The sequence below is a fragment of the Centroberyx gerrardi genome, chromosome 14 (genome assembly GCF_048128805.1).
Source record: "Centroberyx gerrardi isolate f3 chromosome 14, fCenGer3.hap1.cur.20231027, whole genome shotgun sequence".
NCBI lineage: Eukaryota > Metazoa > Chordata > Actinopteri > Beryciformes > Berycidae > Centroberyx > Centroberyx gerrardi.
This window is the reverse complement of record NC_136010.1, coordinates 28,500,894-28,520,573: the sequence shown is the minus strand read 5'-3', so window position 1 is coordinate 28,520,573 and position 19,680 is coordinate 28,500,894. Positions and strand designations below refer to the sequence as shown.

The 19,680-nt window shown below is 43.9% G+C and overlaps 1 protein-coding gene across 1 annotated transcript; it reads left to right on the top strand.

Moving 5' to 3' along the window:
* On the top strand, window positions 1-18,725 carry arhgef19 (Rho guanine nucleotide exchange factor (GEF) 19). Its single transcript, XM_071916693.2, has 16 exons — window positions 1-371; window positions 12,490-13,231; window positions 13,367-13,858; window positions 14,648-14,780; window positions 14,907-14,992; window positions 15,098-15,354; window positions 15,483-15,643; window positions 15,759-15,911; window positions 16,287-16,416; window positions 16,597-16,671; window positions 16,769-16,858; window positions 17,190-17,353; window positions 17,471-17,629; window positions 17,799-17,878; window positions 17,973-18,077; window positions 18,554-18,725. Exons 2-16 carry the CDS (start codon window positions 12,511-12,513, stop codon window positions 18,706-18,708), a joined length of 2,961 nt encoding a protein of 986 aa, XP_071772794.1. The 5' UTR covers window positions 1-371; window positions 12,490-12,510; the 3' UTR covers window positions 18,709-18,725.
* Window positions 18,726-19,680: the final 955 nt, after the last annotated feature.

The window sequence follows — 19,680 nt, the reverse complement described above, 5'->3', positions numbered from 1 at the left end:
GAGAGAGAGAGGGAAGGGAGAGCAGAGGAGCTTAGAGAGAGGGGATCTGCATTGTAAGTAGCTCAGAGAACAGCAAGTGGTGGGTGTTTTTCCAACCTGTGTGTGTGTTTTTTTTTGTTTGTTTCGCAAAGGAGAAGAAGAAGAAGCACCGGGCAGGCGGAGGAGTCGGAGCACAGATTTATCCAGTTTTTAAAAGTGTGCGAAGGAGTTGAACAAAAAAAAAAGCAGAGGGAGGAAAAGGGAGGAGAGAAGCCGGGAGGAACACAAGGCAGCAATGGATAGCACAGTGGCTCAGCCTGACCCAGGGATGGCCTGGATTCACACACTGCTGCTGGCCACCGTCCAGCACACAGCACACTAACACCCATGAGGTACTGAAACATCACTAATAACTCTCTCCATTGTTTTTTTGTTTATACCACACGCAAGAAAAAGTGCATAAGAAATCTCAGGCATTGGCTATCCGCTCTGTGAGTCGGGGCTGTTTGCGGCTGTTGGGAGTGAAAGTTGAGCTGCGTTGTTTGTCTGCTGCTTTGTGCAGCGCTGCTTTGTGGGGGAAAAAGTAGTGCTTTGCTGCTTGTAAGGTGCGTTGCGTTTCTCTTGACAGTGTACATCGCCTTCCCTGCAAACAAAGGTAGCCCTGTGGAGGCGGAGGATACTGTTTCTATATGGGGTCCAGACAGCAACATATAGCATGAGATGAGCTATATGTGAAATACGATTTTGATTTTTTTTTTTAACAGTGTAAAAAGAGACTTTGAAGCATTATTGGAATTGGATTGGATGTATTGGATAGTATTGAAAATATTCACTTTCACTTCAGCTTTTTTTTTTTACTACACTGCAAAAAAATCTCCATCTTAACAAGTCATTTAGTCTGTTATTGAGTCCTCAAATCCAAATTTTCTTAAAACAACATTTCACTTGTTTCCAATGCAGTTTCAGGAATTTTCTAGAAATGAGTGTCAATATCTTGAAACCAGTCAGAATAAGGCAGATCACTGCACTGCTGTCAAGAAAGTGACACCTGATTCTACAAAATTCTTGAAACAAGTTGATTTGCATCAGAAACACGTGAAATTATCGAACCTCATTGGCAGATTTTCTCACTTATTTTAAGAAAATTAGGATTTTCTGACTCAATATTGGACTGAATGACTTGCTAAGATGGAGATTTTTAGCAGTGTACTGTCGTTTTTCAGCAGGTCCCAGCAGTTTCTTGATAGTATTCTAACACCCAAGCTGCAGATATATAATGAGTTGTACAAGTAGATGCATACATCCTGCCAGATGAATATTAGCTTTCCTGCTATTAATGTATTCCGCTGGAGGAGTCGCCGTTTGCATGGATAATGTTTGGAGATCCTTTAGGCGTTGAGGTGAGGCCGTTGAGGTGAGTGTGATGGTTACAGTGCAGCAGTGAGTTGTTGCAGAGCGGGGCAGGTAAGTGCATGTCTGGAGTATGTTGGATGAGGGGTTGTTAAAAAACTGTACATGGCTGAAAGTTGGCGCCGCGGTGCACGCTCACTGTTCCTCCTCTGTGTCAGTAGAAGACACACACCTCCTCTGCCTGTAGCTTCAGGCCTAGAGAGACCCCCTGATGAGTTTGTATGTGTCTGTGTGTGTGTGTGTGTGTGTGTGTGTGTGTGTGAATGCGTGTATGAGCTCTTAAACGTGTGAATGCGTGTATGAGTTCATGCACGCAGACGCTACACTAACTGTGTTATGCTGTTTGCTGTCTCCAAGTCCTTAAGTGTGTCCGTCCAAGACTTTACTGTCTTTTATTTTGCTTTTGGACAAATGAAAAAGGAACAGAGCAAAGCTGACAAGAGACATAGAAAAGACATGATGACAAAAATATACAACCAGTTAAGACGTAAAGGAAAAAATCTTTTTCAACACTGTTTTTATTCTGGTTTCTGTTCCTTGTCTCCCTGTTTTTTCCCCCTTTCTCTCAATTCCCCATCAAGAAGCCTTCTGCCATCATTGTCAATTGTCCCGCTGCATGTTTGTCCACTGAACCAAGTCTGTCTCTTGTTGACACTGCTTCATGACGGAGAAACAAACAGCAATGATGACATTCAACAGCTAGGTTACATTACTGTTTAGTGCCCGAGAAGCTATCACCTGCTTTTCTGACCTATGCTTGACTTCTTCCGACCGTCTTTTAAACTGCATCAGACACGATTGCAGCAGAAGGGTGAGCCGAGGCGATGGCTGCTACTCTGTCTGCTGTCCTGATGACTAAGTGTATTGTCATGTGAGCTGACTGTGTGTGTGTGTGTGTGTGTGTGTGTGTGTGTGTGTGTGCCCGTATGCCTGCGTAGATGTCTGGAAGTACATATTTTGGCTGAAACACAAATGGATAGCTGTGGGTGTTTTCTGGATTATCTGATTTACTACGGTATGTCTGACTCTAATGCGCCACCTGCACTCGGGCAGACACGTACCAGCGCAAAGCATAAATCAGGGACGAGTCAGCGAATCGGCGAGCCATTTTTACTGCACATCGTCCCAGACTGGAGATCCCCGGACGTCTGTTAAGGCCGATTTGATGTTTGTTCCTCATCATCAAACCGAAACTATTCGCAGCACTAATAAACAGTCCCGATGTCTAGTTACATATTTAGTATCACTGACTAGGGATGGGACGATATGCTTATCTCACAATACAATCCGATATGTGATATGGGGTTCGAAGTTCAATGGCAACAAAGTCTGTGCAGGATTATGTTTATTTCCGAGCCACAAATCTTTCTAGCGATGGCATTGGCTCGCTAGAATGTAAACAGCAATTTAAAAATGTCATTACAAAGTGACAGTAATATAATTTGGATGGAGAGCTTGTGAAATTGTGATGGTCAAGCCGTCTCATTTGTGATTACTACAGCAGAATAAAACGGAGCTAATATCGCGATTAATTTATCTGCCCCGCGATACACATCGTCAGGTTTTTGTATCGTGATATATTGAATTTCGATATATCGTCCCATCCCTATCACTGACTTATTACTCTTTAGCTAGCAGTGGATTTCTGCATGATGGGCCTGTGGGTTTCAGTTTGCATGCCTGCTCATATCACACACAGATTTATCACTCACTATCACCACAGTGCACCTCCCTCTTCCCACTTCCTCCCTCCCTCCCCGAATCTCTCCATATGTCTGGAGAGCACCTGCCCCATCACCTGCCACTCAGACAGTGTCTGTCTGTGAGACTGTGTGTGTGTGTGTGTGCTGTGGGGAGGCGATACAGGATGCCGCACCCCGCCCCTCATCCCCCACTATACCTCCCGCACCTCCCCCCAGCTAACCTTGCATGCAAATCCTACCTGCGCTCACAACGCACACGTGCAAACAAGCGGTCTGCCGAGCAGGACTGTCAAATGTTTTTGCGCTGACCTGCTTTCTAAAAGTGGAGTAAAGCCACTCGTTGACCTCGACCGAAAGCGCCCCGGCCATTAAAGTGAGTGACACTGATATTTTGAGGAGGCTCGGCCACTTTCCTCCCTTTTTCAAGCCTGTGGCCTAAATAGCAGCGGCCTTAATGGTCCCTAATAGTAGCCTTCGTTTCTGCACGTGTATAGTCGAGCTGCTTTTGTTTGTCTCCTGCCTCTCCAGTTTTAATGGCCAATTTCAGAGGAATGAGCGGGCCGAGTCATCCGGGGAATGTGGAAAAGAGTGTGTGTGTGTGTCGGAGGGTCTCGTCTGGGGGTTGGACATGAAATTGCCTTGAAACATATTTTATAAAACGGACCAAGTTCAGGCTCTGTTTGCATGCAGATAATTCATTAATCCCGTGTTTGCTGTGGGAAAAGAATTGAACGTACTGATTAAACGGCGACCCCTAACTTCTTGAAAGCATAAATCATTAGGTTCCTGGTGGCATTTATCCAGGGATCTTTGAATAGCTGTAAATAGCTCTTGTCTTTTATTGGTTAACCTGCGTGTGAGAGAATATTTGCCCCACATGTGAACGTTAAAACAGACGTGAAAAACCTGAGCCCGGAGGCGATGTGTGGAAAGCACTTCCCTGCTTGTGTTGCTGCACACCTGTCGGACTGTAGCCCTTGGGGTTATTTCACATTGTGACTCGGCCAATATGATGCGGTGTGCCTTTCACACATGCACTCGTGCAAGATAATACAGTTTCTGACTTGGAAAGGCGTTGCTTCTTCGGTAAAATCATTTCTGGTGCTTTTCCGTTCAGTTGAAAATGCCAGGCTTTCGGTGACAACAGACTGTAACTTACAGGCGGTAACTTGAGAGAAGAAAGAACCGTCGGGGTGTTTTTTTTTTTTTTGTCTTTTCAAGCATTCAAATGTTGGCATTCGGCCTCCATTCAGTTCAACGCCTTAATCCCGATGACGCTGTGTGGTATTCATAGCTTTGTTTTTAATAGTTTATAGCTTCACCTCCGGGGCAAAAGCAGAACAGTTCGTGGAGACCTGCCGCATGGTCAGCTCGTTAGGTGTGCTCCACTTTTTCCCCTCCGATCACGTTTCAAAACAACAAGCAACCCTCCGGACGACTTGTCCATACCTGTCCAGATAATAAAAGCGAGAGGGGGGGGGGGGGGGGGTTGACGGGAAAATGCTGGAGAAACTGGAGCAGAGCACTGCACAACAGCGAGGAGGAGAGACGCATCAGCAATTTGTCGTAAAGTAGGTCAGCCTCTTGAGAGCGCGGTGGCAGAGGATCAGATCGGAATCAAAGTGCTCTGATTGACGGTTTGAGTGCAGCGAACACCAGCCGCCTCCTTTTGAATGAATTTTAAAACCAGAAAAAACAGCAACCTGAAATCAGAATACAGCCGATGCATGTATTGCAGACCTTGAATGAATGAATTGCAGTTTATATTTTCATTCCAAAGTGAGATATCCACCGTTGGAGAACATGTGACACCTATCCTTGTCAATAGTTGTGTGAAATTAGCACTCGGAATGGACTGTTGGGTAACTGTTTACTGCCAAATTACCTTTGAGGCATTTTAGATGATTTAAACGTGTGTTTTTGAAAATATAATTCGCTAACATTATGTTTTTTTTCCTAAAACGAATGTTATGGATTCAAGCTTTCATGTGTTAATGTGACCTGACCAAACATCCTAAATCAGCACTCCTTTTCTTAGAAGCTTGCTGCATACGGATAAGCATCGTCTGTCAGAAGGTACTGATTATGAGATTTTCTGGATTTACTGTGTGTCGGATCCTTGGCCCTCTCATCGAACAGTAGCTTTTATGACTTATGACAGCACACCATAATTAGATCAGGTAATTTCCATAAGATCGTCAATAGCCCCTTTGTGTCTTCGCTGTCCTGGCTGTTTGTCTCTTGTTGTCTGCTAGCTTTCTATCTGGGAGGAGGGGGGAGGCAAAAGTTCCAAAAGTCTCGGCGTTTACGCGTGAGATGGTCGCCATTTTTTTCCAGCTTTTAAATGAGATATTGCTGTTTGCGCTGTCCGTTTCTGTTAGCTGCGGTCCCGCTCTGCGAGTCGGGGTTCCGCAAGGTCAGGGAAGGCCTTCCTTTGCGTCTTGTCGCTTTCAATCAAATGCAGATAGTGTCACACAGACACACACACACACACACACACACACACGTATGTTCAGGCGTGTGTCCACAGTGGGCCTTGTATGTGTCATGGCTTTGTGTGATACTAAGCCTGGTTGTCAGTATGCGTCTTTCTAGAGTCTTGGTGGGACACGGGTAGCTGCCCGAGGCTGTAGGGGAGGATTAGGAGGACCCACACCATGTGTAAACATTTGGGTAACCCCCCTCCCCTCCACCCTCCACCCCCCACCCCCCCTCCTCCATAGCCTCTGGGAAGCTCACCTGTCTGCACGGGAGAAGGCCGGGAGAGGAGCGAATACCAAGAAACCCTCTGACCCGAATTCACTCAGCCGCACACACACACACCATCCAAACATCTGATCTGAGGAAACGCCGATTAGCCCGTCACCGTGACTGATTAGTCCTTCACTTTGACTTCTCCCTGATTCCAATTCGAGTCTCGAGTTATGTTTGTTTTGATTGTGAAATTTCAAGATGAGGCTCATCCCAAAGACCAAAAAGAAATTGATTGTTTCCATCCAACTGTCAAGCAAGTTTTAAGGGAACTTTTAAAATGTGGCAACAAGTAAAAAGGGAATTAGGTACGTTGCCATCTGCCTGGTTGAATAAATTCTTTATTTCAAGAATTGATCAGTATTAGTGCGGTTGTAATTGTTCTTTACTGTGCTGTTATTGTTATTGTTGGCCATATTTCATGCTGAGTCCACAGCACTCTGAAACAGTTAGATGCAAATTCATGAAGTGCAGTGTTTTCCTCACCATGACCAAAAAAATCTTTCATGAAGTGAAACAGAGGACAGAAAGACCAGTCTTAAGAAGGAGCTGTCATTTTCAACATATCAACACACATTTGTGTTACTCTTCTGCCCATATGTGTTGTTATTGATATATTCTGTGCTGAGAACTAACACAAACATGACATACAAATATGTTGAAAAACACACATCCTCTATAAGATTGCACTGCATTGACAGTATTTTCAGTTCCAGTTTAGAAATCTTGCTGTTTCTCTTGGCAAGTTCCAAAGTCTCCTTCCTATCACAGCACTGATACAAGAACCGGCTTTGCAAAACTCGTAGATCCATGGAAGAAGGTTTTCCCAGAAGTGACGCTGAGTGATGTCATGTCTTGTCTCAGCAGACAATGCCGGGTTCTTTAGTCTACTGCTTGGCAATTAGTGGTCCGATGTGACCGAGTTAAACTGCGATCTCACACACACACATGAGCTGCTCACACCACACTGTCAGGACACTCCGCTCTGTCTGACCAAACACACTGGGCTTACGGTCATGGAGAGGAGCTGGTGGGGGGAAGGGGCAGCTGGTACGATTTTCCATTGGAAATTTGCTTTTTGAGTGTGATCGGTATTATGGACATAACATGTATTGCTAAGTGGGTTGAATATCCAGGTTTACAGCTAATTCTTCACAGCTTCATCACCCACACCTTAACATTACAAACAATTGAAAAAGGAATACGTTGATCCCCCAATATGACCTTTAAAGGGGCATTAAGTAATCTGTGACTTTTAGCAACCTCTATCTGTGACCAGTAGGAATTGCAACAATATTGACTGGCAATATGTGTCTGGCTCAGCTTATGGTGGCCTGTAATGGACAAAATTAATAAAGTCACATTCCCAAGCTAGAGAGGAGTAAGTTAGCTATTTAGAGCAGAGATCCAAATGAAACATCTAGTGAAGAGGTAATATGCAGACTACTGGGATGATAATACTTCCTTATGTGGCTTGACAACGAGGCTTTTTAGCTTTCATAGCTGAAATGTGTTGTAATGTTGATCGCTCGCTCATAGCACTGTTAAAAATGCCAGTAGGTGGTGGGGATTGGGAGTGTTTTGAAACTCCAAAACAGTACAGGCCGGGAAGTGAGTTGTGAAAGCCAGAAAACTCAGCTCCTAGTGAAGTAATGGTTGAGTCATTGGTATTGATCAACTATCCTATCAACCCCCAGCAGATTTATTATGAGCATTTTGTGCTTTGAGACAGTAAAAACCTTACTTATTGCTCCTTATCCTTTAAACCAATGTTGCCATCACACACCCGACATTAAGAAAAGTAAACTGTGTAGAAACACTGCATGTCTTCACATCCATAAACCGCAAACAATTCGAACAGTGAACCCATTTGTTGTAACACCCTCCTCTACCCCAGGCAAACATCAAACAAACTTTAATTATGCGATTACACATTTGCCTCTTTCACGAAGCTGAATCAGCAGTGGATTTATGCTCACATTTACGTGATACAGGCCATTAAAGGATTATTCCGAACCGTCAAGATGAAAAATATTACAATAAAAAAAAAATGCGGCTTTTATCGCCGCAGCCATAAAAGAGATGCCAGAGCGCTATTCATTAACTGCTGTATGCAGACACGCCGTCTTAGAGCAGCCTAGAGAAATTACAGGGGGGAAACACTGGCAGCAAAGTCCATAACGCTCACAAATAACACCCTGCTATGACAAGGAAAATTATAAGTCTTTGGAATTGAAATGTTAATGGCGTGATATAATTGTATCAATGCGAGGAATGCACAATGCATGTAATCGGATGCTTTTATGTTTTGGATGAATGCGGTGGAGGCACATTATCACACACTTTTTGGTATATTTGAGGTTGCTTGATCAAATGTGCAGATAACTAATTTTCTACAAAGATTATGTTGATTTATGACTAGCTGGCGCAGTGGAGATTTATGGGAGCAATCAGCTGATTAGGTGATTATTGAGAGATAAAATGCTCATGAGTTCTTCCCAGACAATACACTCTAAACCAGGAAATAATCCACATGTAGGCTTCTGTGAAAGGCCGTACGTAGAAGTAAATAAAGTTTTTGGTAACGCTGTACGTCTACAACAGCCGGTAATCACATCCAGACACCAATCACCTCGTGTCATTATGCAGCAATGGTCTGGATGTGTTTATATGGCTCAGTGGCTGCACTATATGATCGGATCAGTTCGGTGTGTATAGCAGTATAAGCAGTTCCCACACCCTCTCAGGTGTCCTGTGCTCAGGGCAGCTTGGCCCAGTCACACAGATAAAGGCTGCCTTTGTCTGCGACTGGGAACAGGTAACCATTTGTGCCTGTACCCGTGCGCATGTGTGTGTGTGCGTGCATGCATGTGCGTGTGTGTGTGAGAGAGAGAAACAGAGGGAGAGATAGAATTGACCAGGCTGCCAACCTTTGCAGTAAGAATAGGTGTTGCTATTCAATAGTCACATATTCATACTGTATATACACATGCACTTATATTCAAGGTTGTAAATAAAAAGAAAGGTAAACTATAAACTCCAGTTAGTGATTGTCTTAAGGCAAACACACACCAATATAAACAAAAATCAGTTATACTATAAAACGTTAATTTATGCTTTTTTTCCCCTTAAAGGACACTCCTTATCCTCATATAAATGCCATTAATTTGATACTACTTGATGATAATGTATAGTATGAATTAATCTGATAAAGATTTATGTCAGCATAAAGTGGTGAGTCAACTATGAAGCTAAGACCTGTGACAAAGGTCCCAGGCAGGATCCAGGACTTTGTGGTTACATGGTGCGCACCTCAGCCAGCCGAACCACCAACAGTCAGTCTATCTGCACCTAGCCAGTCCACAAACACACTGACTCTGTTTTCTTTCTTTTTTTTGGAGGACAGTTTCTTTTCCCGGAGGTGGTGGTACATTTGGTTTTTGGGTGAGGTTGTTTTCATAGTGCTGCTTCTTGTTGCGTTGTTTACATTAGCTAGCTACATCTGTCAGTGAGCCAAAGAGCTTCCCGCCTGTTGGTAACGCTGTCACCTCAGCTTTGAGTGCTGCGGCCATGGCAGCAGTGCAGAGTTTTGAGCCCTTGAATTTTAAGGTGGAACCGAAGAAAGAGAATACACTGATATTTCTGACACCAAGTATCTCGCTTCAGGTGAGCAGGCGAGCTTCACTTCATAGATAAGAATGGCGATGATGCGGCAAAAAGGCCGCGCCTACAAAGTGTGGTACAAATGCGAAACCCTAATCAATTTCTATGAACAAAACAGAAATATTTTGTCATTACCTTTTCACGGTTGTAAAACACCAGCATGATCATTAAAATGTCTTTTTCTTGAAGTCTCAAAATGCTAACGAGACTCCTCTCTTGCACTGAAGTTTGCTAGCTTGTTAGCATTTTGTGACTTCCAGATAATGAAATTATAATGATCATGCAGTTGTTTGACAGGCGTGAATAGGTTATGGGCAATTAACAACACCATATACATTTCACATAAATTATTAGAACACAGAAAAAGCAACCACAGAACATGTTGATTTATTGTTTTGCCCATAGAAATTGAATAGGGTTTCGCACTTGTGTAGGGGTGGCCTATTTGAAATGCCATCCTTTCCAACACTGAATTTGACCCTGACTCAGCTAATGTGGCTATGCTAACAGGCTAAATGCTACATAATGAGTTCATGAAAATAGAGCCATTGGAGCAACACAAATGACCTCGGGGAACAAATTGCTAACGCTAGTGCTAATGGCTACTTGACACAAAATACTGATTTAAAATGATTTTATGACAAGCCAAAGAAATGTAGAAGTTTCCGCCAGAAAATTAGTCCAGCAGGACAGTCTGCAGTAATCAAGGAGTACTGTCTTTTTGGCACAAGCTGTTGCTAGTTGTGATTAGAAAATCCAGTTATATGATTAGAGATGAAACAGCAGTCTGTTATTCAGAAATACAGACCAGTGAATGCATTCAATGGCCAACAGAATTCAGTATTCAACAAAACCGTGTAATAAACTGAGTTTAGGTGGGTATACCCTGCACTACATTCCTTCTTGTGTGTGTGCGTGTGTGTATGTGTGTGTGAGAGTGTTTATGTGCACACGTGCCTGTGTGTGTTTGTGTCTGTACCATTCCATTCACCTGGTGTTTAAGTCAAAAGTTGAGGATTACCTGTTCAGGAAGCAGCGGCACTTCACTGGTCTGTGTTTAAACAGCCTGTCAGAAGAGTTAACTTCATCACCCGCTGGTAGGTTTTAACAGGCTCTTACTGTAAATATTCAATCAGAAAAGGTGCCAACTGGCTAATGTGGGCTGACAGGAAGGTGGACAAACAACCGGAGTGATAGATGAGTATAGATCTCAGGTGAAAGGTGAGAGTGGCGAGGATGTGCTCTCTTCCTCTGCGTGTCTATCTGCTGTGGTATTCTGTCTGGGGCTTGTGTGTGTGTGCGTGCATGTGTGTGTATGTGTGTGTCTAGAGATGATAAGTACAGGGGCTGAATGCTGTGTGTAGAGCAGTCTTTAATTAGAGCAGGAAGACACGGCTCAGGAGACACACTACACCAGACTTAAGTGTGTGTGTGTGTGTGTGTGTGTGTGTGTGTGCATGGAGGAGCATGCTAATTCCAGAAGTGAGTGTCTGCTCAGTGTGTGTGTGGGTGTGTGGACAGTCAACATGTTACAGTAAACTCCAGCATCTATAGACAGCCTGAATAGTTTGTAAAGTTTATGTAATGATGCATTCACTGTTCATTATAACTGACTTCACTGTGTAACACTTGATCAAGTCTGTGGAATCCTCTGGCAACACTAAGCCACATTGCTAACACTGAGTTGTGTCCAGTCAACCATATTTAATTGCTGGATAAGTGGTTTGTTGCTGTATTGGTTAAGAAGACTAAAACACCAGCAACGTTTTGTTCCTTTCTTGATGAAACATTCCAGTGTTTTCCCGTTAGCTCCTCTGCTAGCTTGAGATATTTGAGCTAAAATCCACTCAAAACACAATTCACATTTGTTATTCCGATGATCTTGGACAGTTCAGGCAATAGTTTATACTCATGAACTGTCTCCCAAAGTTAGAAAGCCAGAGAAATAAGACTCTCAAGCATCAAGCAGCATGTTCTGAAGCTGCTCCATTGACAATAGGGGTTGACTTTTTGGACTCAGAATGTTTGTTTGAGCTTTTACATCCAAATAATAATTTCCTTATTGTGTAGACAGTCATAAATTAGAAAATGTACCCATATTTCTGTCAGTGGAGCAGCTTCATATCACCCAGAGAATCAGGCTCTGGCACTTAGCTTTTGGAGAGATTCGTTTTTTAGGTCATAAATCTAGGATCAGTCGCCCATGGTCATGTGGTTTCACATGAGAACGTCTGTGAGTTCTGTTTTAGTTCTGTTTTAAATGGAAGTCTGGTCCCTTTCCACCTGGCATTAACATGCATCTCGTATTGGGATTGTGTCTGGATATGGTTTAGCTGGATTTACACCTGACATTAAAGTGCGTTTTTGGTATAAATTGAAATCACATTTCTCTTTGCACCACAAAACACAGATTGGTGTCCATGTCAGTTCCCATCGTAATATTTACTTTAAAGTTAACAGTAGCCACCTCATCTTGCTTGTTTCCCATCCACCAGTATCCTGTCAATCCATTTTGACAGTTATGTTACCCATTACTATCCAAGTTGCTTGCAGCAGTTTGATTTATGTGCACTTCCAGGTTGGGTCCATGAATGTAAGTTTATTTCCATTTAGATAGCTGCTGTGTGTGGACTTGAGACACAGCACATTTGCTCTTTGTTTTTAATGTGGCCCAATGCGCCACAAGTGGTTTGGGTGATCAGATCTTCAATGCATCTTAGGTGCATTCCCACCTGAATTTTATAACTTTTTACACTATCCATTCGTAATCTGATCACCTAGGACGCATGTTAATGCCAGGTGTAAAGGGGGTCACTAAGGTTGAGCTGAAGTTACTGCAATGGACAACAGGAGACAAAGTGCAAATCCTGTATTTGGTGTCTTTCAACTGAAAGGTAAAATGCACTGAGAAAAGGTTTTGAACTTTTCTTTTTAGTCTCCTTCGTTAAGATTAAATAGACTCTGTTTTCCCTCTCTCCTGCAGCTCCCATGCGTTCATTCAGCCATGCTCCCTGGGTATGGATTCTCGCCTCTCCCTGACTTCCAGCCCCACCTTCACGCGTTTCGCTGCCGAGGAGAGAGCCCCAGCATGTGGATCCCTGGCTCAGGCGAGTCCCAGGCTCTGAGCGAGGCCCGGGACGACAGGCCTCTCCTACGCCCGTGCCACCACAAGCATGTCGCCGTGTGCCAGCAGGAAACGTTAGCTTTTATCGAGCTACAACCGCCGGTGACTCCTAAACTCAACGGTCTTGGCTCTCCAAGGCCAATTGTTACTCCGGACACACGGTGCACAACGCATTCCCTGCCCCAGAATGGTTTCAAACACACCCTAAATGAACTGAATGAGGTACAAAATGGCTGTCACAGGAGTGACCCGGACAGTGACCATGAAACGAACTTGAATTTGGACTCCCACAGACTTTTGGATGAAGATGAGTTTGAATGCCAGAATGGCATCGGGACTGATACTTCTCCGCAGGAGCACACCGAGAAACCACGCACCGTCACGACCATATGTCGCCCTCTCCACGCAGCTCTTAGCCTCCCCCTGTCGTTCCCTCTATCCTCTCTCTACACGGACAGACGGACAGACACACAGAGAGACTCCTGGGATTCTCAGTTACCTTGCTCCCCGTCCTCCCCAGAAGGTTCCGGGTTTCAGAGCCCAGACTCCTGCCAGCCACAGAGGAGAACATCACAGGGTTCACTGAAGGAGAAGTCAATCCGTGAGTACAGTGCGCTTTCCAGTGTTCCAGTAGTAGAAATTTGACCAGGCTGAAATAACAAATTAGCCTTTACAAACACTTTACACACTTTCTGTTGAACCGGTGAAGTTATTTTGTTCTTTTTTCATCTTGCAGGGCGAAAGATGCGAGTTTATTCCCCGGACAGCCCGAGTGATGAATCTCTCAGCAGTCCAATTCTGGATGGAGACTACATCTTCCCAGGACCCTTCGCATCCTTCCTGGAGGAGGACCTCAGTGGATTATCTTCCCTTGATGAAATGACAAGTCCTTCATCCACAGAGAGTGCTACAGATCTCCTAAACCTCAATCACCCTGATACGTTCAATTTGCCTGCAGAACCGCTGCAGATAATAGAAGACTCACTACCAGGGGTGGGAGAGGACTGTGGGAGCGTAGAGACTTCAAGTGCCACGAGGGGGAGCTCTTTATCGCGCTCTCGTCAAGGGGACCATGAACGGCGGCGCTTCTCGGCTTCAGAACTAATATCCAGACTGCAGCTGTCCCAAAGAAAGAACTCCTTCACCCTGAAGCTGGGGAAATCGCTGTCTGCTCGGGTCGCCTCCAGGGACAGGCAGAGCTCCAGCAGCCTCAACCCCAACCCTGACTGTGAGTAGCTGCAAACAGCTAACCCAAAGTATGCTAACAGCTAGCTTAAAGCGGTCATGGCATTAACAGATTCTAATGCAGTGGCTTTCTTCTTGAAAATGTACAACACAGATAAAGGTAAAAGTTAGACACTCAGAAACTTCATTGTCAAAATCAACTTTGTAAGTCTCGGAAATAGGCCACTCCATGTCAAACTTCACCATTTGTCCTACTGTGCAAGCAACATTAGCCATGACCTTGTGGTGGCGAGCACAGACCACAGTTTGAAATAAGAGGGATAACTGGACCAAACTCTCCTAAATCCTAAACCTAATATGAAGCCATAATGCTGTACCATCAAAGGCTATTTATTTGTCAAGGCTATCTACAGCTATCTCTGATAGCTAGCATAAGAAGGCCCAAACAGCTGTGGCTTCATCAAAGAGCCTTGAACAGCGGAGAACCTCAAGAAGCTACCCCAAAGTATCCAAACACTCATGGGAGTTAGCACCATTCATTCACAATATCTGCTAAGCTTTTGTCCTTGTGTTAAAGGAGTATGAAACCTTAAACTCACTTTTTCAGCTGTTTATCAATGCTCATGGCAATTTTTGCAATGAAACACAGCCATCCTGCTTATAATACTGACAATACATCACATAATACTTTTTTCCTGGATTTTCTGTGCAAATCCTTTTACTGTCACCAACTAGCAACTGAAAAACCTTTGACCACATAGTGTTGTTTTGGTGGTTTACATAATTTTGCACACCCACCACCACTTTCACTTTCTGCTTTTTTCCTCTCTAGGTAAGTCCAACTCTAAGCACCGCAGCTCAGGGGGTTCTAGTGATAGCGCCCCCCACAGTCCTGTAGGCCCTCCACCTCCACTGCCCAACAGTGACAGCGGAATGCCATTGCATCGTTGGAGCACAAAACTTGGGTAAGTAGTGATCGAAAACAAATGTTTTAACACAGTTCTTGTCAGTAGGAAACACTGAAGAGGCATGTACTGAGTCAGTGAAACTGCCTCTATTGTTTTTCATGACAACACACCTATTCCCAACAGAATGCGAAAGAAATCCATAGAGGAGGACTGGGGCTCACCTCCCACTGTTGCCAGCTCGAATCGCTTGTCACGGTTTTTGCCTAGTTGTGAGTTTCCCTGCAATATTTTGTTTTTTCCATAAATGTTTGCCTATTGTACCCACTCTTTCCCACTCTTGACATCTTTCTCTTGGCTCGTGCTTCGTCCTCCAGCGATTCTCTACCAGGAATACAGTGACGTCGCCATCAACAGAGAGATCCAGAGGCAACAAGGGAAGGAGCCAGGTACAGAGGAGGAGGGGCTTAGGGACGAGGGCTCAGACGGCACCCCGTCTCCGTCTAATCTGTCTCCGTCCAGCTCCTTTCGTTCATCGCGAGGCTCGGCTTTTGCCCTGTGGCAGGACATCCCTGATGTTCGGAGCAGCGGCCAGCTTGACAACTTCAGCAACGAGGAAAGGAAATTACAGGAGGTGAACGTGGGAAATTTGAGGAAACTTCAGATTTTGGAATTGCCTTCGCCTTTGAGTTTTACTAGTTTGCGTAATTGCTCAATCCCCTACTGTTCCTTAGCTCACATACTGTTTCCTCCTCAACTCAGGCAAAGTTTGAGTTGGTGACATCTGAGGCATCGTACATTCGTAGCTTGACGATCGCCGTGGACCACTTCATGCTGTCCCAGGAGCTTGGGGAGTGTCTTGGAGTCCAGGATAAGCAATGGCTCTTCTCCAAGCTGCCAGAAGTCAAAGACGTCAGTGAGAGGTGAAGTAATACGGCGCCAATGTGCCTCTTTTTCTTTTCTAAACCTCTGCTATTTTCTACATGTCTTACTCATTCTGTCTCCTCCTCACATTTTCTGCTCACTTACTGCCTCTAGGTTTCTTCAGGACCTGGAGCACAGGCTGGAGGAAGACATTCTGCGGTTTGATGTGTGTGACATCGTCCTGGATCACTGCCCGGCGCTACGTAGGGTTTATTTACCCTATGTGACCAACCAGGCTTACCAAGAGCAGACCTACCAGCGTTTGCTGTGAGCAACTCCTTTCACTGTATGTAGAATATATCAACAGTGATGGACGTCTGAAAATATATGTAAGGACTTGTAATTGTGTTGGAGCACTCTGCGCACACTGGCACAGCTGCAATACATAAACAGCCTAATTCTTTTGTGCCGGATGTCCACAGCTTTCTGTAAGGGTGTTCGGGTGTTATTTTACACCTGCATGATTTAACTTGCATTAGGTTCGCCTAGTTTGCAAACCCTGAGTAGGCTGAGCAGTTTTGTTCATACTGGGCTGGCAAAAGCCTAGTTGGTACAGAAGTTCTCGAAAAGTAGTTCTCAGCAAATGCCATATCTGTCTAAAATCTGTTTCTAGCTTTAAATTTCCATCTCTTGGTCCTTCAGGCACGAGAATGCTCGTTTCCCCAGTATCCTGGCTCGTCTGGAGGAGGATCCCATCTGCCAAAGACTTCCCCTCACCTCCTTCCTAATCCTCCCGTTCCAGCGGATCACACGGCTCAAAATGCTGGTGGAGGTACACGATTCAACTTTCACCGCTGAATTCATGTTAGCACTTGAATCCAATTATGTGGAACTGCAGTGGGGGTAATATTTGTACTGGCCAAGCAAATTTGCAGTAGCAGATTTTGCCCAAACACTGTGAATAGCAAGAAGAGGCAGTAATGTTTACAGTTACAGTTTCTTTACTTTTCAGAATATCTTAAAGAGGACAACGCCAGGCTCACGAGATGAGGACACTGCCACTAAAGCTTTCAATGAGCTTAAGAAGGTAGTGATGATCATCCACAACGACCAGTTGACTGAGTACCATTATTATCACTGTCGTGACTCAGCAGTAATAACTATGTTGGTGTATATCTTCACAGATCATCAAAGAATGTAATTCCAGTGTGCAGTCGATGAAAAGGATGGAGGAGCTCATTCACCTCAATAAGAAAATTCATTTTGAGGGCAAGGTAATTGAATGTCTTTTTTGATATCTTTACAAATTAATTATTCTCTTTAGCCCCATTCGCACAGGACTAATATTACCTGGGGATGTCCAGTGATTTGTAATAACTGTGGACATCGTCTGTGATTTTAATTCCGTGTGAATCTGCCATGTCTGTGATTAAAGTAAAGTAAAAATTCCTGTATTTGGTGAAGACAGAGGTGCCCTGATAATACCAATCCTGTGGGAATCAAACTGTCATAATTTCAGTTTATGTCGGCTTATGTCATCACTGTTACTATATACAGTATTTATACAGTGTATCTTACTTAGCTAAGCAATTCCTTGCCTTCTAGATATTCCCCCTGATCTCTCAGTCTCGCTGGCTGGTGAAACATGGTGAACTACTGGAGGTGGACACTCAGACTATGAGCATTTCTGGGTCAAAGCTCAAGTTACCCACCAAGCCTGTGTACCTCCACCTGTTCAATGACTGTCTTCTGCTGTCCCGGAGGAAGGAGTGAGTGATATGCTGTAGAGACACAGACAGAAAACACTGCACTGATTGACACAACATGCGACTAAGGACATTATCTGAACTGTCAGCTGTTCAATGCCATCTTCCGTTTCTTTGCAGCACATGGAAGTTCATGGTGTTTGTGCATGCCAAGATAGGCGAGCTGAAAGTGAAGGACCTAAGTCAGAAGCTGCAGGGAATCTCAGGCTTCATCTTCCACCTCCAGCTGTGTGAAGGCCAGCAGCTCAAACACCAGATCCTGCTCAAAGCCCACACTGAGTGAGTAAGAACTTACCGTCCTTCTCAGGCTTTACCGAACCATCGTCAATAAGACTTTCTGTACATCTTTTACAGACCATTTTCACATATGTTCTGATTGATTTGAGTCTTTGCTTCAGTCTTCTGTATTGGCTAAGCTTTATGCTTGTCTTTCTTTGTGTCTACCGAGGAGTGGGAAGCAGAGATGGATCACAGCGATGTTTCCATCCGATCCGCTGGAAGACATTGAGCAGGCCAGTGAGAACGATGGTCAGTCCAAGAGCTGAAGGTTCAGTATGAATCAACACAAGCCCCTTTAATCCTCTCATTCATTTCAGATTTTTTTCTTTTCTTTTCATCTCAGATGTATCCCAGGTTCAGTGCATTAAGAGCTATCAGGCCCAAGAGCATGATGAGTTAACACTGGAAAAGGCTGACATTCTTCAAGCCAAGACCATTACAAGTGACGGTAAGAGTCTGAGACACATTTCTCTATTAGATAAACTGCATTCCACCTTCAACCTGTATCCCAAATTTGATAATGTACTCTAAGCCAGTGGTTCTCAGCATGGGGTCCGGGGACCACCAGGGGTCCTCGATGGAGTTTCAGGGGGTCCCCAGCAAATTGATGAATTGTTAAACTTCACTGTTATTTCATTTACAAGAAGTTAACACAATTAGAGAATGTAGAAGAATGACTATGTTGGCCAAAGTTTCACTGTTATCTCTCTACCTACAATACAGAGAGTCATGGAATTCTGGAGAAAATCATATCTAACAATAACAATATTCTCAGATTTGGATCCAATAGACCAGAGAGAAATCTCATCAAATGGGGCAATAAGTTGGGTTTGTGTTTCAGTGGTTGTTTCAGCTATACCCAAGCAGTTCATCATAATCAACAGTGGTTTGCTTGAATTTCTAAGGCTTGTTATATTTTGCCAGGCTGGGTGGAGGGCATCCGGCTGTCTGACGGGGAACGGGGCTGGTTCCCCAAAACCTACGTGGAGGAAATCACAAGTCGTAGCGCGCGCCTCCGCAACCTCCGAGAAAATATCCGCATCAAGTGCGTCACGCAGAAGCTCCAGGGGGAACACTAAACGTTTTGTATTGCAACTTGTCCTGTGTATACAGCTGTGTGTATAATGTCAAGTGTGCACTTCAGTTGGTAAGGCTTAGTATTTTCAAGCTTCTGGATCATTATTTTAATTTTAGATGGATGTGGGACCTTGATATAGTGTGCAGGTGCTAAAACATGCCGACATTTGTGACCTTTTTTACGCATAATGGTTACCGAACTGTGTATCAGCGTTTTCCTTTTGCATGCCGGCTGTGAATGCATTCAATACTTTTTGGAATTAGAGAGCAAAGCTGTTGCTCTGTACTCATACATTTTCATTTCAAAAGGCATCTATACATTAAGATACATATAGTTAGGTCAACATTTTTAATCTTTTTTCCACACTGCCAAAATTTGTAGCAGCAATTTCGTTATACATGCAGCCTGTGAATGCATTCAATACTTTTAAAATTAGAGAGCAAATTTTTCAAACCATCCATGTTACAGTAAATGTGGTAAAAAGGTAAATGTGCAAATTTACCAGTGGTGCAAAAATGTAAACATTTCCCAAGGTAAATCTGGTAAATGTGTACATTTCCTAGTTAATGTGAGTGGAAAAAGCTCTCTCAGTCCTGTCACTATGTTTTGTTATGGGTATGACATACCACATGGCCAAAATCCTTCTTCAGATTGGCTTCTGTAGTAAACTGAGATATGGGCGGTATGGGAGATTAATTCAAAATTGGCAAAGGCAGATCCTGCTTTAGTGTTTGCAAAGTTTCCGTGCATGACCCAGTTAAGGACAGAGCGCATCAGTTTTTGGCACCGTTTTTTTTGCAACCAGTTTTTTTGCCAAACTGGTGGCATTTCTGAGGTCAACAGGGTGACAACAGCACGCTACTGTGTCAATCATTTTCCACACACATTAACCAGGAACTGTACACACTTAACAGATTTACCTCGGGAAATTTGTACATTTACAAACTCTGTGGTAAATGTGCATTTTTACCCA

Excerpts from the sequence above, each read along its gene's own strand:
- arhgef19 (XM_071916693.2), top strand. The coding sequence starts at position 12,511 with ATGCTCCCTGGGTATGGATTCTCGCCTCTCCCTGACTTCCAGCCCCAC. Across the intron at positions 15,912-16,286 it reads CAGACCTACCAGCGTTTGCT|GCACGAGAATGCTCGTTTCC; the intron begins GTGAGCAACTCC and ends TTGGTCCTTCAG. Across the intron at positions 17,354-17,470 it reads CTGCTGTCCCGGAGGAAGGA|CACATGGAAGTTCATGGTGT; the intron begins GTGAGTGATATG and ends GTTTCTTTGCAG.